This window comes from Eutrigla gurnardus (genome assembly GCF_963514095.1).
Source record: "Eutrigla gurnardus genome assembly, chromosome: 7".
NCBI lineage: Eukaryota > Metazoa > Chordata > Actinopteri > Perciformes > Triglidae > Eutrigla > Eutrigla gurnardus.
The window spans coordinates 15579326-15606707 of NC_139921.1; the positions used below are offsets into that span (position 1 = coordinate 15579326).

At 44.2% G+C, this 27382-nt stretch overlaps 1 protein-coding gene across 11 annotated transcripts in view; it reads left to right on the top strand.

The window, feature by feature from the left end:
- The window catches only part of LOC311016438 (AT-rich interactive domain-containing protein 1B-like), a 159786-nt gene that overhangs the window by 108736 nt on the left and 23668 nt on the right, over positions 1 to 27382 (top strand). For 9 of the 11 annotated variants that reach the window (XM_084014115.1, XM_084014116.1, XM_084014117.1 and 6 more), the window contains 5 exons: positions 534 to 834; positions 13440 to 13526; positions 16509 to 16688; positions 25625 to 25946; positions 26983 to 27144. In XM_084014115.1, coding sequence (XP_083870241.1) covers positions 534 to 834; positions 13440 to 13526; positions 16509 to 16688; positions 25625 to 25946; positions 26983 to 27144 — 1052 coding nt within the window. The remainder of the gene's footprint in view (positions 1 to 533; positions 835 to 13439; positions 13527 to 16508; positions 16689 to 25624; positions 25947 to 26982; positions 27145 to 27382) is intronic. The other 2 variants (XM_084014121.1, XM_084014120.1) reach the window with 1 other exon arrangement.

Genomic DNA, 27382 nt, shown 5'->3' on the forward strand with positions numbered 1-27382 from the left:
CTAAGCACACACACACACATATACACACACATGCACACACACGCAGTTCTGTGTTCACCACAGGGAATGTAAGCTGTAATATGAGCTCACCCTTGGTCTGAATGAAAGCCCATTACAGTTAATTTTCACCACAGCAGCCAGTGTGCAATAGTGTCTTCTAATGTGTGTAATGTTTTTGCTCCTTCGCTTTATTATCCACTGTCTCCATGACTCAGTGTTTATAGTAGTTCATGGAAAAGTCAAACACAGCTTGTGCACGTGCAGACTAAACTTTTAACCTGTTATGCCTTTTGAAACCTGTGTGTCCATGTGTTTCTTTTACAGATTATACAATCTGGTTTTTCAGCCAAACAATCCTATTTTTATGCTGAATAAGTTGCAATAGTACTGATTCATCATGACATTATTTTTCCAAGAAAACGCGTCTTTGCTTGAGCTCACGGTTAAATTTGCCACCTGCCGCATGTCACTTCTCATCAAATGCTTGGGTGAGCTGCAGAAATACTCACTGTAAGTCCTTTCTCCCGTTCCAGGATCTATCCGGCTCGATTGATGACCTCCCCACTGGGACAGAAGCTGGTCTGGGCTCAGCTGTCAGCGTCGGTGGCTCCTCCAGCAGCAGCAGCAGTAGCCAGGGGGAGCAGGGAGGGGCAAGCAACCAGGGACAGTCCCCCTTCTCTCCTCACGCCTCCCCCCACCTCCCCAGCCAGAGGAGCGGACCCTCTCCCTCCCCCGTGGGCTCACCTGCAGGCTCCACTCAGTCCCAGCAGTCGCGATCCGGCTCTGGACCCATCTCTCCTGCCAGCGGACCCCCAGCTAGCACCACTGCACCAGGTGAGTTAGCCGTATATAGCCGTAATAGGGTTTTATCTCGATGGAAGGCGCCACTTGAAGCATGAGAACTTTGTTAAATCACCACAAACAAACACAACGATAACTGACAAAAATTGATGTTAGAACCAGACACAAAACTGCATTTTACATCATGTACCAACGTGTTAGATTCCCTGGGAAATTTGCAAAATTGCTTTACAGCTTAAAGGGAAATTGCTTTGTGCCAACAAACAAGAGGCTGCTGGTTGAAAGCAAATGAGAAAACAATCACAAACATTCCCCAGTCAGTGCTGTCAAATGAGGTGTATTCCCTCCGACAGATGATCAAAAATAGCTCCTGTGACATCACTGATTGGGGTATGACCAGAAAATTCAGCTTTAGCAGCATTGAGGCCGTTGAGTACCATTGGTAAACCTGTTGCTGTACACGCATCATAGTTATCACACCCAGATTTTTGCTTGACCTTTCTATATTTTTCCCTGTTTAAAGACCTAAGGCTGATCTCATTTGGTTTTAAATATGTGCATTTAAAGAGGGTTTTTAAAAAGGTCATGCAGAAAACGGATCCTGATGCAGAATAGGTACACACGGCTCCACAAATAACAACATGCAACATTTAAATGGAGTGTGTTTTGCATTGCAAGGATAAAGCTTTCACACCTTTCTGTAACCAAACACAAATACATTTAAACCAAGAAAAAATGAGGTTACAGGAGGACACATTCTTGGCCAGAGTCTTGATTTCATCACCTATAATAATCATATGCATGCATAGTTATACGCGGAGTAATTCACAAAATGATGGCGCAGCTTTTGTGGACACTAAACCTGCATGAATAAGAAAAAAAATATCTTCTCTCAAAGCATCCGCAAAGGTTGAAATGCAGCTCTGACTGTGCTGCTAAGCAAATATCATCTCTGTCTGCTATTTGCACCTTTCTATACTAATGACCCTCATTGCAAAAAGAGCCCAATTCACAAAGATCAGCGCTAATAGCCACAAGCAGTTACAGTGAGTTAATTCACGTCTTCAAGGAGTTGTTGGTAGCTGAAGTGTATTTGTACTGACACACTGGGAGATTAAATCCCAACTGTGGTTTCTCTCTTGTCACGTTTAAATTCCCCGCCTGGCGTTTTGAGGAACGCCTCTGTCGGCCAGGACCTCTAGCTCACGATCTGAACATTTCATTTATCTTTTTCTATCAGCCATCGTTCTGCCGTCTGAGTTCTCGAAGCAATTTATACTTTGCCACACTTCATGGGGGGGTGTTGTAATGTCATTAGCACAACATCTTTTGGGAACCGGGCCTTGATACGGGGCAGATCGCCGTTGCAAGTGATGCACAATTCATGGTACTGTCAGCGGCTTCTATCCATTTTTTTGTAAATTTGCCCGTGAGACCATTAGGTGAGCAGGGTTTGACCTCTTTTCAGTCCAGATGACCCATCGCGTCAAGGTGACAACGTCAGAGTTTAACAGCGTCTCTTTTTTGTTTCTCATCTCCAACTCGCCGTATAATCCTTCCAAATCGATATTCATTCTGCCAGTTTGGACAGAGGACGGAGCTGAGTGCACAAAGCAACAGAAGACCAAATAATATCAATGCAGCATGTCTCCACTTTGATATCTCCGGTCCATTTGAAAATCCTAATACAGACCGCTGCAGAACATTACAGCTTAGTGCAGAGCACTTCACGGAATGTGTCTCGTTCGTTTACGGTTGTTGTCCTTTGCACAGTTTCAGACTTGTTATATCTTTGATCACGGTGTTGTACAAACACACCCCTACATTGCAGTGGAATTTTTGATAAAAATCTCCCCTCTGGATTGCACAACTATTTCCAACATTTAAGTCCAGACAATATTTCCTCTCCACTCTTGAGTTTTAATGAATTGAGACTGACTGCTAGTGGAGGACCTCCCATCTGATTTGCAGCTTTATCTAAGATATGGCAGGCCAAACAAGACACCAACAGGATTATCAGACAATGCACGGTGTGTCTGTCTGTCTCCTCAGGCCACAGCAGAGTGCAGAACCATTTAGATAAACATTAAGCATTATAAACAAGTGTGGATTTGATTTGCCTCAGACAGGGGAGTGAATGTGCGCGTTTGTGTGTGTGTGTGTGTGTGTGTGTGTGTGTGTGTGTGTGTGTGTGTGTGTGTGTGTGTGCATGCTGAGCTTGCCTCCCCGTCATCTACCTCTCCGCCCGACTGCATGGCTGACCGACGCATCTGCATGTCTCAGACCTGTCAGTCACTCTGACAAGGCGGGGCAAAATGTCTTGAGTGAGATCCTGACTCCAGCTCCACCTCCTCCCCTCCTCGCAGCCGCTTACCAGAGTGATTGACGCTAATGAAAAACTGGGACAGTGGTTTTCAGGCGCTCGTGCCAAGAATCATGACGAGAATCCGGAATGAGGCGGCAAAGACGGGAAGCGAAACTGATCGCTGGGACATGATTAATAAGAAAATATTTAAAAATATTCCCCATGCCAAATAAATGGTGATAAAGCGTGGAGCAGTGAGTAACATCTGGCATGTTTTAGCGGCTGTACTACAATCAGTTTGAATTAGATCAAGGAGCAGCCAGCCTAAGACAGACACAGGAGAACTAATGTGGTTAGCACACATCTGATTACGAACGCTCCACTTTCTAACACTTCATCACAAGTTAGGACACTTTGGTTAATGTTGTCGTTTTAGTTTGGTCCAAGTCAGTGAGGAGGGGAGGGGGCAAGAGAGCTAGCAAGTGACACTGTTGTGTCTTCATGTGTGTGTGTGTGTGTGTGTGTGTGTGTGTGTGTGTGTGTGTGTGTGTGTGTGTGTGTGTGTGTGTGTGTTTTCTGAGGCTTGTGTCCTCAGTACTCCCACTTCTGTTACTTCTACAGCCATAAAAAAAGCACACCCTCTTTATTATTCCAAGCGGTTGTGTGAACAACAGTGTCCTCTAAATAAACAAAACTTTAATAAGCTAATTAATTAGCGTGAACAAAAATTAGGATCGTTTATTTTTTTTATTCTTTTTTTCAACTGCAGTTTGAACTCCACTCAAGAAAAAGTCAAAACAACAACATATCTTGTGGCTGCGTTGCATCCGCGGTCATTAAGGCTGCTGTCACTGGAGGAATTTGAATTGCAGGTTCTTCCACACTGCGTTCTGCCCCTTCACTGCCGTCAACTCCGTGGCAATGTTTTGCCATTTTTTAGGTGTTTGTTTTCTCCTATTAAACTACATAATAGCTGTGCTGTGAGTGTCACTTATAAATACAAAGAAAATACAAAGCAGATTTGTAGTTACTACATTCTTAACGTGTGTGGATTCTCTCCTTTAATACAAACAAAAGCCAGTCCAAGTGTGTGTTCATGTATGCATCCACCTGCATATGTTTGCAGCCTTTGTACTTATGTCTACCATATTTTATGACTTAAAAAGTGCTTTAGATGTAAAAGTATATGAATAGAATAAGAAAAAGAAGCTTTGTAGAACCAATAATTACTTCTCTGTGTGTGTGTGTGTGTGTGTGTGTGTGTGTGTGTGTGTGTGTGTGTGTGTGTGTGTGTGTGTGTGTGTGTGTGTTAGTCTGTCACTGGTCAGCCTCACTCGGTGGAATGATGCGACATGTCACACGGCTGAGCACTCACGGGACACACGTTACCCTTGACAGCGGTCAGAGAAGAGCGATTTCATCATGTCATCCTTTCACCTGGCTGTCAAACACACACACCAATACATATCAGGCAGGCAGCAACCCTCTTCTTGGAAGGGAAGCCGATGCAGAAGTGCCTTGAACTTGCATTCTTTGTGATTGCCAAGAGGGGGCGACTCCTCTGGTTGAAAAAAGCAGTCTGATTGTATATCAGTCTATGAAGGATGACCCAGCTTCTCACTTGATTTATTACCAGTAAACATTGTAATCATTACTTTATGGTCTCAATTGCTAGTTTCAACCCGTCAATACAGCATGATGTTATTGTTGTAAATTATGGTCCCATTTAGAGTAAAATAGACGCCAAAATGCTGAACTCGAGGGTTCAAAACTGCCGTCCAATAACCAATGGGTGACGTCACGGTGACGACGTCCACTTCTCATATACAGTCTATAATAACAGCACACATACCTATGATAAGGTTTATGTCACGGTTTCCAGATAAAAACAGATATGGCCGCGGACATAAATCACTTATATATGCCCGCTTGCTTGGATGAGTGACAGTGTTGTCTGTTTGTGTGTGATTGTGTGTGATTGTGTGTGTGTGTGTGTGTCTGTGTGAGAAAGAGCCAGACAGAGCAAGAGAGAGGGGGAGACTGACAGATTGCCAGCCTATCATACACCCATACACTTGTACAAATCTATCTTGTCGGAGCTCCGCGGCACGCCTGTTATTCCCTCGTCTCTTCACTTCTCCTCTTCTTTCTGTCTCCTCTCTCTCTCTCTCTCTCTCTCTCTCTCTCTCTCTCTCTCTCTCTCTCTCCCTCCATCTCTCCATGAAGCAAATCCAATACACTGTAACATTATCCGGGCCTCGCCTTGCTATTTGGATTCTCTCCCAGAGCCAAAAAGGCACACACAGGGCCAAATTGATTTTCCTGTTGCGCTAGATTTGTGACAGTCGAGCAGAAATCACATTGCTCAACCGCCAACCTCCCCCTCCTCTTCTTCCACCTCGTATGCACACACACACACACGTACAGACAGACTATCACACACACACACACACACACCTCCTTCCTCCCGATGTCTCTGAAGCAATTCAGAGTGTCCTCAGAATATTTTTTTTTCCTTTCCGTGAGACATCGGGGGACATTCGTCTTTCAACCGGATGGCTGAATGAGATTGCCGTCGTCGGAGCTTCCATCACTGACTTAGCTGTTTGGGGGGTTTAGTCATCCAGTCAGGGAAGAGTGCAGAACAGGAGGTCCTGAAAAAGTTCAGCCTTCAGTCCCAAATATGCTGATTTGTGTGTTTGGCTTTCCCTAACTCTGCATTTCCTGGATATTTCAAGACCTAGATGACGCAGTTTGCTGTGTGGTTTGAGCGTGTAAACGGGCCGGTTCGACAAGTTCCCGTCATGTCTCCTGGCGGCCTTTCATATGGCTGTCACCTCTCCCCCGAAAACGAGAGGAGGTCATACCTATTACCAGACTGAACCTGATGCATTAAACAAACAGAGGACAGAAAGTCAGTCGTCTTCAGCTCGGATCACTGTTGCTGATAGGATGGAGCTGTTAAGGCAGAGAGATGCTGTGCGAGGTAAAATCCTGATCTCTGATCTAAAAGTCTATCTGAAGGAGGAAGTACTCCAGGAAGCAGGCTGTTGCTCCATAATCACTTCATTTGGGTTGAGATCTTGTTACTCTGCTTGCCCATTCCTTGACCCTGCATGCCCTTGCAAAAAGCATTTGCATTTGTTTCTCAGCTCATTTATTTATCCACTTCTTTTAGAATATTTTGGACTATTGTTCAGAGAAACTCTGGCTGAGTGTTTTGCCATCCATAGCTTGCGAAGAATGTTTTCTTGCTATCAGCACTCAAGGGATTGTATTATTAAAACATACTTTGTGCCATGAGACGCCAGTGTTGTTTTTTAATGTCATGGCTGAATATTTTGAATATTTAGCTGATTTTTGACAATGTGGATTTGACGCATTTCAGAACGAGACGCACAATAACAAACAGACAGAATCAAGTGAAGTGTTTCTTTCTCTGTAGGGTCTTTTTCAAAATGCTGTCAGACACTTTTAATAACAATCTGAGCCGGGCGGCGGATGCACACACATGCTTTGACTTTGAGGAGTTGCCCTGAGCGATTACAAAAAATAGAGTCCAGGTTGAAAAATACCCAAATTAGCTTTAAATATGTGTTACCTGGAAATCTGAGACACAGACAGAGTAAACTAGATGGGCCTGTTTTAAGCCTGTTCTCAGATCAGACCCATATGTGGTGGTATTTTCAGAGGCCTTGCCTCGAGGGCCAAACTGCACAACGTGGAAACATTGTGCAGCCACTAATTGACACAGAGCACATCCACACTCCTCCATCACCCAGCTCCCTCTGTCTGCTGCCGAGCATCGCAAACACTCATCTCTCACTCCTCTAGGTTTCTCTCTTCTTCCTCTCTCTCCACCGAGGGCCTCCGAGGTCCAGTTCACGGCGCCTGCCTTCCTTCCCTCCTTCCTCCCCCAACCCCTCCCAAGTTTTTATTTTCTTCTAAAGAGGTGATTGGAGCTTGCGGGCGCGCGCTCGGGAGAGTTTAATCTGCGTATCTGCGCTCGCTTCAAGTGCTTCCAGGGCCTTGAAAAGGACAGAGAGGTCAGGGCGAGTGGAGGAGGGAGAGGGGACGGAGCGATAGATGGGAGGAAGACAGAGTGGGTGAGAAGGCCAGGCCTGTCCGGTCTGTTAGCTCAAGGGTCCCTTCCCAATGAATCTCTTCAATGAATCTCCTCCAACTCGTTTACATCCGCTCTTGTCATTTGCATTGTCCCCAAGCGTAGCCGGTAGTTTGTAGCACTACGTTTTTCATTTAAGAAAATATATATCCAACTCTAATTGTGCTATTAAAAATCACATCGAAAAAGACACATTTGCACTGGTGCTGGGTTTGTTTTCCCACACTGAGATCAAAGGTCATCAATATGTTTGCAAGGCAAACATATTGATGACCTCAGTTCAGAATTGCATGATTAAAAGGTTGCCATTTTTAAAAAATAATAAGTAGTAGTAAACGACTTCCCCGATGAGAAAGAAAAAGTAATTTGCAGGCAGCAAAATATGGTACAGGAAAAGTCGCCGCGGGGATGTTCGACCAAAACTTATATTTTTCCTCTGTTCGTGGTGGAAGTTGTTACAAGAAAGCGCTGGGAAAAGGGTAGGGGGGGTTGAGTTTTTATGCAAGTGTGTTTTGCAGTGTGGAGTTTGTGGAGCCGGGCGAGTTTTCAAGTCACACCACTCCCTAAGAGGCTGCGTGGTGGGAACACCGCCCCCGGCTGTCCCCGTCCCTCTCTTTTTCTCTCATTATTTTTATCATGCATTCTTTCTCTTATGTTCCCTCTTGTGTCTCACGTTCCCTTGTCCCCACCCTTTCCTCCCCATCTCTGTTTGTCTCTGCTGCTTTCTTCGCTCAGAGCGTTGCTGTGGTACAGGCCTCCCACAGAGGAACAAGGCTGAATTTTCCATCCCTCTTATTTCTCCATATCTCTCCTCCAGCTCTCTTTCTCCTCTTCTCTCCTCCCTTTTTTCCCTTCTTCATCCCCCATCCACACATCAACCCCTCTCCCTCCCCCCCCCACCTATCCAACTCTTTCCCACACTCCCACATGTCTCCATCTCTCCTCATCCTGATGTCTGCTCATGTTCGGAGTGAAACAGCAAAACGCCCTCCCCGCAGACATTATATTCACAAAGCACATCGTCCGCCAAAACAGGGAGGGGAAAAAAAAGAAAAGAATATGGTACCGGCTTGCTGCGTTAGCCATTTAGAGAAATCCCATTCTAACTCCGTCCGACTGGAAAACCTTAACAGGAGCACTGTGCGCAATTATTTTCCCTCCCCAATACCTATTTTCTAGCTTTCTCTCACTCCGTCGCTCTCTCTCCCCCGCATCCTGCTCGCATGCTTTTTAGCTTAAGCTGCAGTTTTGCTTTACATACAGTTGCTACTCAGCATTGGAAGTAATGAGGATCTTGGGAGAGCGCTTGTTTTGCGAGCCACCGCAGGCCTGCGCTCGTCCCCTACAGGGAGAGTTAACTGGCATTAGCCCCCGGCTTGGAGAGGCATTGACTCGCACCCATTGAGATCTAAACCACTATTATTGGAGCCCGCTGTTTATCTGCCTCTTTCCCCTAAAGACATGGCAAGTAGGGGATATTACCTTGGTCTGTGTGTGTGTGTGTGTGTGTGTGTGTGCGTGCTGGGTGGTGAAGGTGTGTGTGAGTTTACAGCCTAAGGGTTGTATTAAGAGATGGTGCTGAAGCAGCCCTTTCTCTGTACTCTACGCCGGTCAATTAGTGCTCACCAGCGTTACTTCACTTTAGCAAAAATGGCCCCTGCTGCTCCAGGGGTCTGCATTTGTGAGGAACCGTTGTGTGTGTGTGCATGTGTGTGTTTCTTCTTTTTGTATACGTCCACACCCTTGCAAGCATGTACACAAATGTCTGCTAATGCACACCCCCCTTTCATCAGCAATTACTAAATGGATTTTCATTGACCCTCTGGTAGAGTTTTCTTCATTGGCATTACTCATATACGCATACGGAGTAGCTCCCACACTTAATATTACCGGGGCCCCCGAAACAAAACCGAAATATGGCCACAAGTACTCTCCGTCGGCTTTGAACTTCGCCGGTATTTCATTTGAAACGCTGATGAAAAAAAGCTTCAAAGGCCGCACTCCCTCTCTTCAAAGGAGACTCAGGGTTGCCTTTACAGTCCTCGCGGAAGAGAAATTAAAAATGTGTATTGGGTTTTTAGCATTATCTCCAAAAACGCAATGAACTCCCATTATTTTTGGCCCTGCTACCTTGTAGCATGAGCGAAGTGTAGAAAATGGATCTGCTAGCTAAGTGCCTATTTTTACAAAGAGGAACTTACAGTTGTTTGGCCCTGGCTAACAGCACAATTCCAAAAGAGTATTTCTAGATATCTTCCTGTTACGCAGCAGGCCCGGTCTCTCCAGAGATCTGTTTTAATAACACATTTAAAACATCACATGTTCATCTTTAAAGCATAATGGTCTCTGATAGGTCAGTGAAGATCTGTCCTCAAAATCACAAATTAGGGTATTAGGGTACTAAATGTTTTGTTTTTTTCGGGATAAAAACATCTAGTTGCAAGGTATAATTTTATTCCAATGAATTAAAAATAAACGCACCTTGCTTCTTAACAACTGTCATTAAAAATGAATGTGTATGGATGTGAGTGGAAGGCCTTTTTTAAGCATGAGAGAGTGTGTGTGTGTGTGTGTGTGTGTGTGTGTGTGTGTGTGTGTGTGCGCGCTCAGCTGGGCCATGTGGAGGTGTAAATTACCAGTGTAACAGTTACAAAGAGGGAAATATAGAAGATATAGCCACATGTGTTAATTGTGTTGGAGCACCTATGGCAGCAGTGTAAATGCACATCTACAAATATATATATATATATATATATATTAAAAATATATAAAATATACTTAAAAGTACATATACATAGTTAGAGGCAGACTTACAAGTTCACAAATAGATCAAGACAAATATTAAATCATGCTCATGCGAACCAGTCAGAAGAAGATGACCTGCATGGTGGAAGCATTCCCCTAACATTCATTTGTTTTACATTTTCATTCATAGCGAGCAAAGGTGGTCTTTTTTTTCCTTTGGACAGGAAAAGATATACAGTTGGCTCCGGCTGACATTTAGCTCGCTTCGCTCTCTCTTTCAGCAGCATGTGGAGAAGAACTGCACGTCAAAGATTCAGTGTATGAATTATTAATATACGGATTAAATGTGCCAGGACTCACCGTGGAGCCTGTTTGTTTTATTTGGACGTAATTATTTAATGGCATCTTGTTAAAAATGATAGTGAGGAGAAGATGGAGGAAGGCGCGGTTGGCAGGGAAGAGGAGGAAATGTGGGAAGAAGCTTTGTTTGGACAGTATGGACAGTAATTGGTAGTGAAATAATTACGAAGTGCACCGAGTTTCACTCGTTCATCGCGGAGACAGAGGGGAGGTGAGGGGGGAGCCCTGTCGGACCCAGCAGTGCTTCCACACCTCTCTCACCTGTTTTTCAATTTCATCTTTTTCATCAAGGATCTCTATCCATCGTCGTCCTCTCTTTCTTCTTCTCTCTCTCACACACACACACACACACCCTCGTGTGTCTTTGCATTAATCTCGTCTCTGGTAACAATTTACATGGGTATGTGGAGAGAGCATTGGAGCATGGAGGGCACTGTTCCCTTTTGTACCTTCATTGTGGCACACACACACACACACACACACATACACACACACACATACAGTACAAGCTGCTGCCATCTCGACTCTGCCATCCAAACAAACACAGTCTGACAGCGTAGCCGGTGCCTGGCATGCATCCCTGCACACACACACACACAAACACACACACACACACACACACACACGGCGGCTAGCTGTTATCGTAGGGTCGACTTCCATAGTTTAAGGGTTCAGTAAACTCCTGCTAGCATACTCCGTCCTCCCCACCCATCCACCCATCTAAACTCATGCTGCAGCTAAATGTGTCCCTCTGGCAACAAGTGGCCGTGACCCTGAACACGAGGCTGCAGGCCTCTCCAGTCAGCCACGTAAACACACACTAACCAAACAGTACAATGAAGCGTTGGCAAACGCAGCTGCATACATATCAGTGGTGGAAAGGAACAAAGAACATTAACTGCACATAGTATAATTTGAGGTACTTATACATGAGTATTTTTATTATTATAAACAATGTTGTACTTCCATTGAGGTACATTTCAGGGGGGATTTTTGCATTTTTTATGCTTTTTTTACAGCTATATATACATATAAAAACATGAATAGCTTATTATACAGGATGTTTTGCAAAGATTAAACTCCAATTCGAAGTAATTGTTGTCGCTTTTGTTAAAATATATCTTAATACATCAATCCTAATTACCCAATTATAATACAAATAACAGTTTTCTCCCGCTCGCATTGATTTCGTTTATTACATGTAATAGAGTATTAATACATTTTTAGCATTGTTACTGTTAATAAGGAGTGTGTCTCTGTGCACATAGAGGCGTGTAGCTAGTGTTTCTAGTGTTATCTCAGGGTTTCTTCAACGTTTGCACTCTAACGTTTCCCTTTCCCTCCACTATATGGTGACAGACTAATCGAATATTCCCTCTTTGAAGCAGCGCCGCTGGTTCTATTCATGTATGAGGCAGGGGGTCTCTGTGTGTGTGTGTGTGTGTGTGTGTGTACGTGTCAGTCAGTGTGTGTGTGTGTGTGTGTGTGTGTGTGTGTGTCAGTCAGTGTGTGCGCCAGTGCGTGTGTGTTAATATTTCAGCATATATCCTATGTGCCTTTTTAGTCTTAAGTGTGTTTCCTTTTGTGTTTGAGTGTGTTTATTTACACTTGTTTGTCCAATTACTTTTGCATCTGTGTGTGTGTGTGTGTGTGTGTGTGTGTGTGTGTGTGTTTGTGTGTGTGTGTGTGTGTGTGTGTGTGTGTGTGTGTGTGTAGGCAGCCTGGTGTATGGAAATGTTGTTTATGCAGTTTTATGCAAAGCAATTATGTTGACTTAATTGGGTTTGTTTATGTGGAGAGTGTGCCACCTCCAGTCATGTATTACTGCTACTGTGGACAGACACATCACACACACACACACACACACACACACACACACACACACACACATGCATGCACACTCACTTCTCAAAGCAGCACACTTTTTACTGTGTGATTGAATAATGGGAAGTGTTTCCTTTATAATAGGGGATTTATATTCACTGTGAGTGTGAAGGACACTGTAGCAGAAACATTTTGTTAATACATCACTCCAACAGTACTTCATAATGTAGCATCCTGGGTAAACAATTACTTTTGGCACATAGTCCTGTTTCCAGAAGTCAAATGATAACCGTAATTGTACAAATACGTAGTGACAGTCATCACTGAACATATACAGTTTGATAATGTCAACATTTCTGCTGCACTTCACTTACATTTTATTTAATCGCTGGTATTTTAATCCACACAGCAGTACAACCAGAGCAGCTTGAAAAAGCACACCGCCATTCGCCTCGTCTTTCCCTCTCCTCATTGTTGCAGGTCTGAATCCAAAGATAAAAGTTTAATTTGCCAGCTCTCTCCTTCCTCTAGGCCGAATCAATCCACCATAGTCTCTGTCTGCCATTGTCCTAATCAGACCCTCAACTATCTATTGGATTTCAATGGAACAGGCGCAGCCCAAAGACCTGCACAACCACCTAATCAATGATCCTGAAATGGCTCTGGTTTTCTATAGGGGATCGCTCTGGTTTTAATGCTTACACAAGGAAGTGGCACGGAGTCCAATGACTTGATATGTCCTCTGGAAGTGCATTTGTCATTTAGCTAATAGTGAATCTCAAACAACTTCATGTATAGCGATTGTGCTGAGCTCTCGGTGTGTCTGTGAATTTGGCATCGAACCCTCCAACTCTATCATATGAAGCTCAAGAAACACTTCCGGGGCGACCTTAGTCAAAATGAAACCTCCAGCTGAATACTGACTTCACATTGTTTTTCTTTCGGCAGTCAAATTACAGAAAACGTTTTGAACCAGGTTGCTTCTGTGCCGTTGAAAGAAAAGATTAAAGTGACAAAAGTGGTCCTTCGGCGCTGTATTGTTACAACACGTCCTGCAATTTCCTTCAATTTAATAGCAAGGCAGATGCAAATACAAGAATATAAATCCATTTTCTATTGACCTCGCTTTCGTGCCAAGAAGGGAATGCAATTAATGCGAAGCGTTTTCTTGTAATGTGACGTCTTTTGTTACAAACTGTTTTATCTCTGAAATGTGTCGAGTCCGTGCAGCATCAGGTGGATATCTGAACCCTCATCTCTTGACTTCATGTCGTTCTGCAGGTTCAACGCTGGCCCCACAGAGCTCTGGGAATGGACCGGAGGGGGCCCACCCGCCGATCACACGCTCACCCATGGCTCAGGAGAAAGGTGTGTATGTGTGTTATCCTCTGGCCAACATTTGGTGTTTGGCCTCGTCTGATCTGGGAACAGTGGAGGTTGTAAGTCTGCACGGAGTATACAGAGTTGTTTGTAGTATGTGGACGTTCATGTGCGTGAGTTTTGTTTTCATGAAACTTTTGTGAAGTGGTTAGCACACACAGAAAAACCAAAGCATTCACTGAAGTCTGTATGTGTGAAACAAACAGTTTCCATAACAAATACAGATTGTACACCACACTCAAATTAAAAGACGCTGGATACTTAAAAGTCACATTTTTATCCAAAATGGGAAAAAAATATGTTTACATTCCCCAACAGTGGGGGGGGGCATGAAAAGTAGAGCTCACGAGAAAGAAAAACTGAAATGCTGTGTTAGCAAAGCTCAGAAAATAGCATCAACAAGGGTTGTAATGAAAGGGTTTCTGTGGGAGCAAAACATGTCGGAGTAAATGATGTTAACTCAAAGAACAAGGAATAGGACTAGTTCGGTTCTATGCACCATATTGTTTTTCTTTCTTCTGTTGGTTCAGAGTGAGTTCCTACCACCCGCTTTACGCTTTTCATATTTCCCTGCATTTTTTGACAGTCCAGCATGTGTTTAAAAACAAACTTTTTAAACACACGCTGGATAAAATGATAGTCGCTGCGGTGGAGGCCTTGCAGGTGTTCTCCCTCAAACACACAAAGACACAAGGTTTTAGTGTTATTTGTCATTTTCCTGGGAGAACCATTTGGTTTGGTAAATAGGTAACAGTAAACAGTCAGTCCTCATCCTTGACTTAGTTCAAGTCGGAGTGTGTGTTCTTTTGATAAAGCCACTTCAGCTTTGCCAACAACTTGTTGCCAGAGGCTTGTAACATGAATGTTTACCCAAAAGCCACATGCGCCTGCCAAATGGGAAATTGTTTCCAGCAATTATGGCCACTTCTCCAATATTACTAAAAAACGGCAGAATTGCTCTTTTAAAAAAAAAAATTTGAAATCTGCTTCCACAAAACATTGCAAAAAACTTGAAACGACTGTAATGTAACCTTAATGGAATGACTCGGATGCTCCGTCTCTATCAGCCGCTGAAGAGGAGTTAACGTAGAGGGGGGAAGAGAGCGAGTGGATGGGTGAAGACGGAAAGAGAAAGTGAGGCACTGTAAAAGGTTATTTCCCAACGTGATGAAATCAAGACGGAGGTTTGATGCTGCTCTCTAATGCCTGTAAACCTGGAGCCCTCCCCAGCCCAGTCTGGGAAAGCACTGCGCTGGTTAACAGGGCTGGTTGTTGTTTCCGCTGTTTTCCTAGCAAGGATTATCCCCCCCCCCCCACCCTCCCCCCCACTTTGCTCAAGTGCCTAAGAGCCTCTCTCCACTCTTCATTTCCATAAATCCGCTGAATGTCCCTCTTTTCCCCCCACTGTCTCTCGCGTGCTTCGCTGGCTGCCTGTTGTTGTTGTCCGGCTGAGAGCTTAATTCGCTTTGCCAGAAAGAGAGAAAGGTTTGTGTGTGTTTATGTGTGTGTGTGTTGAGAGGGAACGGAGCAGAGAGTAAGAGAAATCCTTGAATGTGTTATTTGCTTTTAGCACTGTCTGCACAATGTTCCTCTCCCCATCCATTTTCCAGGCAATTTAAAGTGCGATATTACACACTGTAATTTTTTTTTCTCCTCCTCTCCAGAATCCCCTTACCCTAATGGAAGCAAAACATTACAATAATGTCCTCGCTCCTTAAACCCAGCACTCGCAGCCTAAGCACTTTCAGGCCCCAATCGCTCTTTCCCTCCATTGCTCTGTCTTTCCCTCCCACACACACACTTTCTCTCTCACTGCCTCTCTCTCTCTGTCTTGGCCTCTGTCTCTTCCCCGCACACACACACACACACACACACACACAGCGTTTATTGCTCTCTTTCTCCGTTATCTCCCCCCACACACTCAGAAACACACACATGTATGTGCACACAAGCACATAGAGAATACACACGTAGCATTTTTAAACTTTTATCTCCATCCTCTCTGCTCACAGTCTCTCTTGCTCTCTTAGCAGAAACAAGGAATTAGTCAAGTGTCAACTTGCACTTTCCAACCCCGTCGTTCTCCAAACCCCAGAGTCACCAAAGAGTCGGTCTGCGCGCGCTCGACCCAACAAACTGGATGGCTATCAAAGTTTACAGTCGAGCAGACCCGATCCATTTATACCTAATCTGCAATGCTGAATCCTCCCCGACACGAGCGCACTCGCACACACATGCCCACGCGCCCCCGTCTTGTTCCCTCGATGGCCGCCCGCCGACCTTTCCCCATTCGTGGCGGATTGGGAGACCTTTCTGTGGGTTTTTAAAAAAATGAAAGGAGGCTGCTTGAAAGAGCAAAGCCCAGGCGAGGATCACTCCAAATGTCAATTTGAATGGTGGAGGCGAGTTTGGGCCTCGGAGGCTTTGACACAGCTATTGACAGAACGGCTTCGAATAACATAGTAGCCGTGGTCAAATCGCCAGCTTATTCCGTGGAGAGTGGAGCACACGTTTGGCCTTGCACACGGCCGGACATGGACTCAGCTATTGAAGGCATACATGAATCTATGAGGCTGGGAAACACTTGACCTGGTCCTTCGCCCAACATTCTGTGTGTGTGTGTGTGTGTGTTTGTGTGTGTGTGTGTGTGTGTGTGTGTGTGTGCGTGTGCTCAGGGTTTCTTTTACACGTCGGCCTGTCCTTTTGTGCATGGCTTGTATAATACCTGCTCCATACTGTTACTGATGTGTATCTTCAAGTAACAGGAAGCGATGTCATGGTGAAAGATTAGGGCTTTTATCAAAACGAAGGGTCCTTTTACACGAGGAAATTGAATGGCTGTCCCAATTTGTGGAGCTGGAAAATGATCACACCCACTCTTATTCAATCCCTCCGTCAACATGTGTGTTCCTTGTGTTTTATAAGCAAAGTGTTGACCTTGTTTTTTATAGGTCTGTTCATGTGTTTCAGGTTTCATGTCCAACATGCAGAGGAACCAGGCTGGCTCGCAGTTTGCTTCTCCTCAGTCCGGACCTCCTATGTCCCCCCACCCCTCACCCAGCGGCCCGTTGTATTCTGGGATGGGTCCCTACTCCCAGAGCAGCCCTTCAGGCTCCTATGGATCTCAAGGATCACAGTATGGACACCAAGGTCAGAGCCGGTTCGCCCAATTGACCGTTATAATGAACTTGTTTTTATTGATGATTACACTTAAAGTAATAGCGTTTTTTTTGGAACATGAATTATCCATGAACTGAGAATATTATATTATTATATTATTATATTATGATGCATTAAGGCTTGGTGACGTAGCGGCCACTCACAGGACTAGTTACTAAACTACTGTAGCTGGTGAGCTAACAACTAACACATCCGCTCCCCCAGTTTATTATAATAACCATAACCCCCCGTGGTGTTTTGTTTTCAGGATTGTACATAATTTCACTTGATCAATACCTTGTTAACTGCTCATTGTCTTTTACTCATTGTCTGGTCACTTACAAGATAATAAGTTTTCAGTTTATTCAGAAGACATATTTGTATGCAACTGTCTGCATACCAATCATTTTTTCTTGGAGCATTTTATACTCCACATATAAAATAAGATTCTTCTCTCCACTTTGGACTCTGGCTGTCAAGACACTTTGCTATTGGTCAGTAGCGTAAATTTGCATGTGAAAGTTCACCAAGGTTGAGCTCTACGCTAAAATTCATGTTGATTAACGCAGTTATCAAATTGATAAATATGAATGGCACTTAATTAAACAGTATTATTAATAATAATAATAGCTTTTGAGCTTTTTATTTGAGGTAACACATTCATTTTTGGTCTATATTCAGGTGAGAAATGTAGGCTACACATTTATTTTCAGCTTCACACAATTTCATAATCACACTCGTACGTTGTAAATGGGATGTAGTCAGCACTTGTTTGAAATTGTTTTTAGAGCTCATCTTCTACACAATAGAGATAATGATAATTGAGATGGAGTTCCATATCGTGTTTACTGAAGTGTTAGCTGAGAGCAGCTGAGCCGACAATAACAAAAGATAAAAAAGCAGATCAAGGAGTCTAGGTTTGTCTTCTTCTTTTTTTTAAGTATTTTTGTTAGGTTAGGTTTGTTGCTATTTTACTTTATTGATGGAGAGGACATTGTTAGCGTGAAAGGGGGAGAAAGAGAGGGGGGAGGGACGGCCAGCATAGGGCCGCCGTTTGGACTCGAACCCAGGGTTTCAGTAGGATTCAGTCCATCTACGACACATTTCAGTGCATTCTTTTAAACTGGGGTGTTGACTTGATCTCAGGGCTCTAATAAGAATGTAATCCTTGGAGCCAGGCTCATTGAAACAACATAAAGTATCAGAACCAGAGGCTGTAACTTCCAGGCCACAGCTTGAGACCATTCAAAACCAAAAGAGATGGAATTGGATTGGAAGTTTTGACTTCTTTCAGACTTAAAAATGAATCATTAATCATGAAAATCACTAACAGGCCTCTTGTTGACTTACTCTGTTGACTTTGACCTGACATCAGTTTTGTTGAACGGCTTCTTCTTTCTGACTAGTCTCAGTGAAGTGATGAATACCATATTGTTCATTCCCAGGGAGTCTGGCCTTACAAATGAAAGGCACTTTTGTATTTTTTCGATGACCGTTGGCCTCCATTTTGCAGTCACATTGGGCCTTGGCATCAGTGTCAGTGGTTTTGAATTTTCCAATGACAGATACAAAAAGACTCATTTTGAAAAACATATCCATCCTCCGTTTTTGTCCATCGTCCACCTCCAATACAATTTCCACTCATCCTGTGTGGCTTCTGCTGCAGACATACAAAGCCAGCCTTCTGAGGACGTGACTGTCAGAATATTCATGAGACACTTGAACTCTGGACGGACTTCTTGGACCTCCTCATGATAAGATTATGAGGTAGCTCCGGAATGACAAGGCAGACTGACACTTGGTGAGGTTTACCCACTGAATGATGATGTCCAGTGGTGGAAGAGGAATTGGAAAACTTGCGAGTTTGGTCGCAGGATCAGTTGTATTTACTTGCGTGTTAATTTGCGTCGCCCCGGGCCCTGAGTTAAGTTATCATGTAAATGTAGTTCAGTAAAAAGTTAAGTGCAACTACCTGAATACCAGTATTTCAGTGAAATACTTTAGTTACTTCCTGATGATGTCCATGACAATCCTGTCATCAGGCTGTGTTTTAATATTAGCCTCACAGACAAAAGAGCCAGTGTCTCGAAGAAAATAAAGAGGTGTTTTTTCTTTTCATACATAGTATAATTGTGGATATTTGTTAAATCTTCAAATACAAGTTAGATTAAACTTTCTATAAACTTAATCTCACGTTTGCAGTAGAATATCGTCTCCCAATAAAGGCACTCTCACACTTCAGCTAATGCTAAATCCATTACCAAAGATAGGGAATTCTGAAATAGTTATGAGACTTACTTGAGAGTGGGACCGTCTTAAAAGCACACAGCCTCTTCTTCAATGGAGACATTTATTGTGTTTGACACATTTAAAAGCACCAGTCATTCATGTGTATTGTCTGTTCTGTATTAACAAGAAGACTGTGAAGATTCTCGTTTCATCTCACCCACAAGGAGGTGGGAAGTCTGCTCCGAGGGTTTACTCCACAGTGTGCAAACATAAGGCTTCAAACATTAGTCAATTTACAGGTTCACAACTGTGAAACTTTAAAAAAAATAATCTTGTGTGTTTAAAAGTACATTGCGTCACATTTTAATGCATGTAGCAAACTAACACTTTAAGCCCACATACATTCTCTGCTCATTTGCTGCAGTTGTTCCAGATATTATTTAATTTTAAAATTCGCTTCAGTTTATATTTTGGTAAACCATCAATCCAAGCCTTTTCTGATATTTGAGGGGAAAAAAAAACAAATATAAACAAATCGCAGATTCCTTAAATTTGAGAAAAAACTCACTCTCTGTAATTAAGCGATCTCTACGCAGTTGTTTTCTCCAACGGACGACTCCTGGCCATCCAGTAAACACTGACATCTGCTGTTGTACTTGCTTTCTGCCTTTGGCGACACACCAGACGAAACATTATGGCACTTTTTTGGTAAATGTGCGTTTTAATGTGTCACCTTGATAAATGCACCCGTCGCTGCTTGTGCTTTCCCAAAATTGCGTCCTCTCCCTTTCATTTGTTAATGTTGATTAATAGCCCTGATGCATTTGGTATTTGCTCTCCCTTCTCCACCCACTCTTATCTCTTAATGTGACTTTGGCTGGGCTGACAGCCCAGTAAGCAGACAGAAAAAAAAGAGAGAAATAAAGTAGAGAGTGACAGCGAGGCAGACGAGCCCGGAAGAGGCTCTGGAGGCAGATGAGCGTGAAATCTCACTCGGGTGACAGGAGAGATGTTCCCATCAGAAATGGGAAGAAAAGCTCAGGCTCACCGTCTTTTCATCACACACACGTACAGTATATACATATGTGTGTATACTCTCATTCAAATTTAACACGCTTGCAACTGACCTGCATCTGTCCTGTATTAGTACTCTAGAATACTTTCACACAGCGGCACAGAAGGTACCAGAAACGTGACTGACTTCATTTGTATCTTTGCTTCAGAAACAGAGGAAACCAAAAAGTTTCTTTTACTACCTGCTGTTTCTATGTTTTATGTTAAAACCAATGCTGTCTAGCCTACTTTAATTTTGTACTGAAGGTGTGTTGAAGTACTTTGAATTATACTGAGATGTTCTTCCTATATTTAGTGATCCCCATTATTTTGTCAAGACTATTTAATCGTCCATGACACTTCTTTGCTGGATGACATGGCACTTCAATGTGGCAATAGTTTAGCCACGTGAAACTTTTATGCCACCCAGCTTTTTCCCCCCGTACAAACAGAATGATGTGATTAAAATGACAAGGGTTTGTTTTATGATGGAGTGTTATCTGAACACAGCCTTACCCTCGTGTAAGCAAATGTAAAATGTTCCCCTTTAAACTGGAGGATTTGATGTTATCATACACAGAGATCATAAAAACTATAACCCCTTCAGTCCAGGAAAGTATTCCTATGGGGACCTAGCCGGGTCCCAGTTCTTGAAGGGCTCGTCAGCGGTCTGTTTAGGGTGAGCCGGGCAGACAGCTGCTGGTCATTGTTCTTAATGACAGCTCCATCTGCTTCCCTTCCCTCTCCTAAGCGCACTAACAAATTAGCCAGCCATTAGCCAACACAGAAACGCATCCAAGTTTCTGCACTCTGCTCTGCTGTTTTTCTTGGCCTGTCGGCAGCGCTTGGAGAACCCAACTCTTAAGTTGTGTGTGTGGTGTGTGACACGAAACTTCTGATTTGTATCCCACCAAAGTCTGTCTGGTGTTGTGTAAGGGAAGTTTGCAGCACTGGTCTTTAATCAGGGCCAAACAACTGTAATACAGCTTTTTTAATCAACTACTTAAGCCCCTTCCAACATACAGTTATGGTGATGCATGAGACCGCAGCAGGATATTGCCTTTTCTACAAGCAACACTAAAATATTTAGTACTTTTATTTCCAGAGATCTTTGATTAGTTAGGTCTGCTTCCTAGACTGTAAGCAAAGATTGATGCACAGTCGAACCCAGCCAAAGTTGACGCCCCTTTAGCTATTTTCTCACAGTCTCAATTAGACAGCTTACAGTGAGTGGACTGCTCATGTTACCCCCAAATATATTATGCTGCTTTATGTCCATGGCTGTCCTTTGAAAGCTCTCTTCATCCGAAGTTAAACGGGTCTCATACTGTGTGTTGATATCAGACTCCTCAGGACTTAAATAACTCCAACAGCTGTTTACCAGACATGCACTTGGACATTGTACAGAGGCAGCATGTTGAGAACAGTGGACACACAGAAAGACGGGGGGGTATCAGGCCATTACAGGAAAGAGATTTGGAATCTGTCTCAGCTCTGCTCTCTCCCCCACCCATCGCATAGCTCCCTCCACCATTACCCCCCCAAGGGGTTAAGCACTCGCTGGTAATGACCATGCCTCAGACAGCACTTTTAAGCCTTAGTGCCTTGCTGGAGCGGTGGTGTAATTCAGCCAAAAAAGCCAGCGCCTGGGGGAGGGAGTGGAGTTTTTTCGGGGAGCAAATTGACAGTGTGTGGAACTCGGCTGCCCCAAGGCACACCCCTGCTCTGCTTAAGCCCACCTCAGCACCTTGCCCTGCTTAAGCTGGGAGAGGAAGTGGAGGCCTTAGGTAGCGAAGACGCTGCAACAAAACGACTCATCTCTACAAGTCATACTAGTATACAGCAGTTTAATACCGAGTTTTAACACCATTTAGAGCAAGTGAAGTAATCTGCAGTTTCTTTTTCCACAAAAACTTGGTCTGTATTGACATTATCGATGGCTCTGAACTCATCTGTCTAATTTCAAGGTTGTTTTTAAAGCAGATGAAGCTGCATTATATTCGGTTTGTATTAGTTTTCAGTAAAAGGATGTGATACTTGGTACTACTGAATACAACTGTTGCCTGCTTCAGACTAGGCGGGGCTGTTGTTGCCATAGTTTGCTACATTTTTCCTCAATTTCACAATTCCACCTTACAGCATCAACATCATTGCTGTTTACTTCGCCACTAATGTCACTCATTATGCTTCCTGATCTGAGCTGACGCAGCCGTCGGACTAGAATCAGATTGATATTGTGAAGTCTGAACCAGACATTAGTTGCATCAGAAGGTATATATGGAGATGGTGAAACGTAGAACTCATGCTGAGGTTTAGAAAGTACCTCCGGAGTAAGTTGAAACGAAATGAGCACCAGGGTTTCTTATTCTTGTCATCACAGTACATTTCCTTCCCCAACCATTCATTTCATTCCTCCAAATGCTAACATATCCACAAAAAAAAGTAAAAGAGAAAAGTGCTGTTATTCATCTCTTTCATTTGTGTGGACATGGACAGCCTGACCTGCTGCTGTCCTTGGCAGCTCAAGCATACAGGCATGTAATCTACGTTCCACTTCTTATTGATGGAGTTCACAGAACCGGAGGGCTCGTTGGAGCACCATCATACCTTACTCCTCTGTAGCCGGGAGAATGACTGCCTCGGCTGTTAGCATTGGACGGTCCAGTCTGCTGAGGAAGCAGTAGACGATAATCTGCTCGGTCACACTCCAGCTCTCCCTTGGGACTGCAGGGATTAAACCCGGCGCAGGATATAGCGTCGACCGAAGGCGTGACCGTGCCGGGAATTTCCATGTAATTGTGAACGAAGCACCATGAGTTCTCTTTCTCCACCCCCCCATCACGCTATAAATACCACCAAGACTCCCCAAAGGCGCCAAGTGCCCGAGAAGCAGGCAGGAAACCAGGACTGAGCCACAAGGACGTGAGAAGGGACAAATAAGAAATTACAGCTTTCTTGTCCTCTTTTCCTCTTGTCCCTTATTGATTGGTTTCAAGACTAGTATGAGAAGCATGTGAAGTAGGTGAAATAGATGACAACATGTGCATTTTCACTACAAAAAAAAAAAAACACTTGACTGCTCACAACTCCTTATATGAAGCCACTGGCTAAGAAACACACATTTGTATTCAATTCCGAACAGAAGTTAACTGAAGAGAAGTCACAAGGAGCATCGGAAACGGACTATTAGGATGATTTCTATCTGTTTCTATACAAAGCTCCCTCAGACACGGTTATTTGTCCCCAGGTCTGGATGCATTTTTAAGTCTTTTCAAGATGAATTGTAGGAGTCCACTGACCAGGACTATACTGTATAGGGAGTAGTGAGTGATTTCCGACTCAACCACGCACTAAATTTACAGTAATACTACTACTTCTGTCTATTTGGTCTTTCTCATCTGATGTGATCTGAATGACACCTCCAAAGCCTTAAAAGCCATGAATGACTCTCATGAAAACCTCTAGAATTTCAGGGTTGAGCTCTCAGTCATTTTAAAAAGTGGGTTAGTGCGCTATCTGCCCTTGAAGAAGCGCTCTGGCGCAGCACCAATCCTTCAGGAAGTGAATCATTCTTGTCAGGACGGAGCAAGACTCTCATAGAAAAGCTTAGCATTAACCCCGTCCCACAGCTACTCTGTCTCTCCTTTGTCAGCCGAGGCAAACATAGCCCACAACTAGAACATTTTGAACGGTGGTACATCATGACTGATAAGTTCTCTGGATGCAGCGTGTCATCTTCTTTCAACACAAACCTCTTCAGTGAGATTTGGCTTAGCATCTCACACCCTTCCCTGTAAAGTTGAGTCTCATGGAAACTCCCGGACACTCCCACTGTTGGGGTATTTGACCCATCCGCAAAAATGGGAAACAAAATGGGAGTGTGGGATATAAAAAAAGTCCCTGCGAGGTGTGCTGAAGCCTCAGTGTGTCACAAAGGGCCTAAAAACCACAGTGTCCACCCAGGCTTTTGAGAATGTATGGCAGGCAGCCACGACATGGGGCTCAACAGCTGTCCAAAGAGGGTTGAGAGAGGTCGCTGACTGTGGCCTTGTTCATCTGCAGCAACCATACAGCCGCGCCAGGAGGAAGGAAGCTGCGGGGCACCGTTCCCAGGCTTTTCCACAGCATTGTAGGCAGTCGCTTATGAGTGGAAGCAACATGGAAATGTGTCTTTCAGTGGTTGCAAGGTCTCAGAAGTATTATATATGCATTCACACAGACAAGCAGATGGACACACACACACACATGTACTGTGCACCATATGTATCCTCCTGTGTTCGTTAGCAGACATCCTTTCTTCCTGAACGCTTCCCTATTATAGCCCCAAAACCCTTGACAGGTGTCAGCCGTACTCAGCTCACCGACTCACCAAAGCCTGCCCAGAAATAATCCTCTTCTTCTTTTCCCATCTCCCACAGTAGATTTCATCACAATTTTTCTGGACAAATTCAACCGAAGCTGCTGACTTTTATGGGAAAGACTTTTATTTTGATTCAATATAAATCCTATCTCAGGGCTTGGGGGGCAGGATTCCCCCCCCCCCCTACCTTCTGTCTTGTCTGTCTCCCCCCACCCTCTGCTGCTTCCTCCCACTCTCTCCCTCCGTTGGACTTGCAGGCTTATGTCATGTGGAAAGTGTCTTCACTAAAGCAGCTCGAGGACACTGAGAAGCCATTTCCATTTTTTTTCCCCCTCTTGTGGAATATTGTCATTCAACTTTTCCTCGTCTGAGCGTGCGGAACAGCCTTCAGGTTTTAAAGGGACTTGATCCCCTTTTCCAGACATATTCTCAGAGGATTAAGCAGTGAGGCCCCACTAAAGCACCCTTAATCAAATCAAAATAAATAGCCCCCTTCACAATGGAGGATGCCACATTTTCCTTTCTATCTTGCAGGGGATTTGTCCCAGGGAGGGAGTATCACAGTCAAAAGGCCAATTGCCTGTAGAGAGAATATAATGTGATGTGTAATGTGAGTGGGAGTTTACTGCAATTACATGTACAGTAGGTGTGTTTTAATGTCCCTAAGTGTATGTACATGTTGTATTTGACAGCATGGTGATTTTCTCTCAGCTATTATTGCAGCTGGTGTTGGAGTCGAGCTTTGCTTTTAGAGCCAAAATGGAGGGGTTTAAGTGTGCCTTAGGAAAGCTTCTGGCATCGCGGCCGCGTGGCACTCCAGGGCAAAAAGAAAGCATTTACTGCAGATTAGAGCTCCTCTCAAGTGTTTCACAAAGTCAGCCTTAAGCTTGACAATTGTTCCCAGGGCCATCCAGCAACCTGCAGCCGTGAAAAAGTGTCACCACACCACGCCCGCTATAGTTCTTTACGGTCACCACTGGAGGTGTAAGAGGTTATGAAGCAGGATATAGTTTTACACTTTACATTCCTCGTCTGTCACAGGATGATTTTCTTTAGGGATGGAATTCTTCTATGTGTCCCTGTTGAAAATATAATGGTATACTTTCTCTCAAATGATATGATTCATAGCACCCATCTTCATTTCATGTCATTATTGTGAACAATCTATCAAATTCAAATGAAAGTCCCAAGTGACAACCAGCCCTGTTTACCTTTTGAGTGACATTGTCTGTTTAATACCTACATTTTCACAGATTGAAGGCTCATTTACATGTCGTTCTTCCAGGTAACTATCCTCGTCCTTCCAACTACTGTGGGCCTGCCAGTACCAGCTACAGCGGCCCGGGCCCCGGCATGAACAACAGTCTGGGAATGAACGCTAGCAGCCCCATGCACGGCCAGGGGCCCGGTCAGCCCATACCTGTAGGACGCAACCATGGCCCAAGCAACCAGAACAAGGTATACCCGCCCATGGCTCCCAGCTCCCCCAGCATGCCCCAGCCAGCCGGGCCCGGGATGGGCCCTCCTTCCCTGGGTAACTCTAACCGCAAGGCCCAGGAAGCAGCAGCAGCTGCCATGCCAGGATCCACCAACTCAACACACAACAGGTGAGAGCGCAGCAAGGACTAATTGATTTAGTAAATCTTGTATTTTTAGAGATTACGTTTGTATGCAGTATGTACAATATATATGCATATATGTGGATGTAGTTGATTGCAGATGCTCCTATAGTGCGAAAAAATAATTTAAATGTGAATTGTAAAAATCCTATTACAGTGCAACTCAAACAGGAATTACCCTTTTTTTACTTCACCTGGAAATGGTGCTATGCTAAATTAGGGGCCAGCAAACACCTCTATGTTGCATCACTCTTTCTGCAGGGTCATCTGTGGGGAGATGTGCCGAAAAGCACCACAGAGAGTTTTTGCTTCTTTTTTTTTTTTTACAGCATTCTTTTCAGACATGAAGGCAAGAGTCGTTCTCAGGGGTTCCACGCTTCTATGAGCCATTTGCGTAGCTATCCCTATTTTCACACATCTCATAAAGTGCCTGACATTTTGATCGCTGGCACTATGCGCCAAGTGCCATTTCTTGCAGAAAGAGAGATATTGTCCTGTGAGCCGACTGTACGGGTTGAGTACTGCACTGTTAAAACATAAAAGAAGGAAAAGCAAACCATAGATTTAACTGTGAAAACACCAGACGGAGGTGACACCAAGCACCTTATCACAAATACAAAGCACTTTGATGCTATAATGGCATGCTATATGAGTTAAGGGATAGTATTTTTCCATCAGGTTGGAGCTTTGAATCTAGGAGTGTTTGTAGTGTCGGAGACCAGCGCTGTTGTGGGATTGTGTGGGCAGTAAACTTTTGCTGAACCCTGCTGGGGGAACTTGTGGAAACATGGCCGTCTTCTGAGAGGAAGGGTGGATTTATATGCTTCCTCCAATCGGTGCGGGGTTTTTGCCTAACAATGCATCATGGGAGCAGTCTCGCCAGCATTCTCCAGGCGTCCAAGAGTGACAGATTAACAATCGTCAATGTTCATTCCCATTGCTGAAGATGCACGAGGCAGACTGGAGCTAGTGGTGATATTTCAGATCCTCATTTTGTCGGATGTCTGTTAACGTCGATCTGCAGGCGGCCTCCACATCTGAGGTCCTCGGCCCAGATGCAGCCACCCCAACCCACTCCCACCCACTGGCCCACACCCCAACCCACCTCTACCTGTCCACCTACCCCACCTCCACTCAGACCTCACCATCCACCCATCCTGCCACCCTCACATTCACAGCACCATAGGTAGGTCCACCACCCTCATACCGTGTGTCTATTAAATATACACTGTCTGCATGTGATGTGTGCGTCGTGTGACTAAACCGAGCGGACATTGTTCAAGCTGAGCGGACCTGAAAGTGATCATGGCGATAAGTCTCACAAGAGCAAAAGAGGAGTCATCACTGTTCATCATTTTAATTGCCATCATCACCTTCAGCATCATCACTGTAGTCATCATTATCATCATCAGCATGTCTTAGTC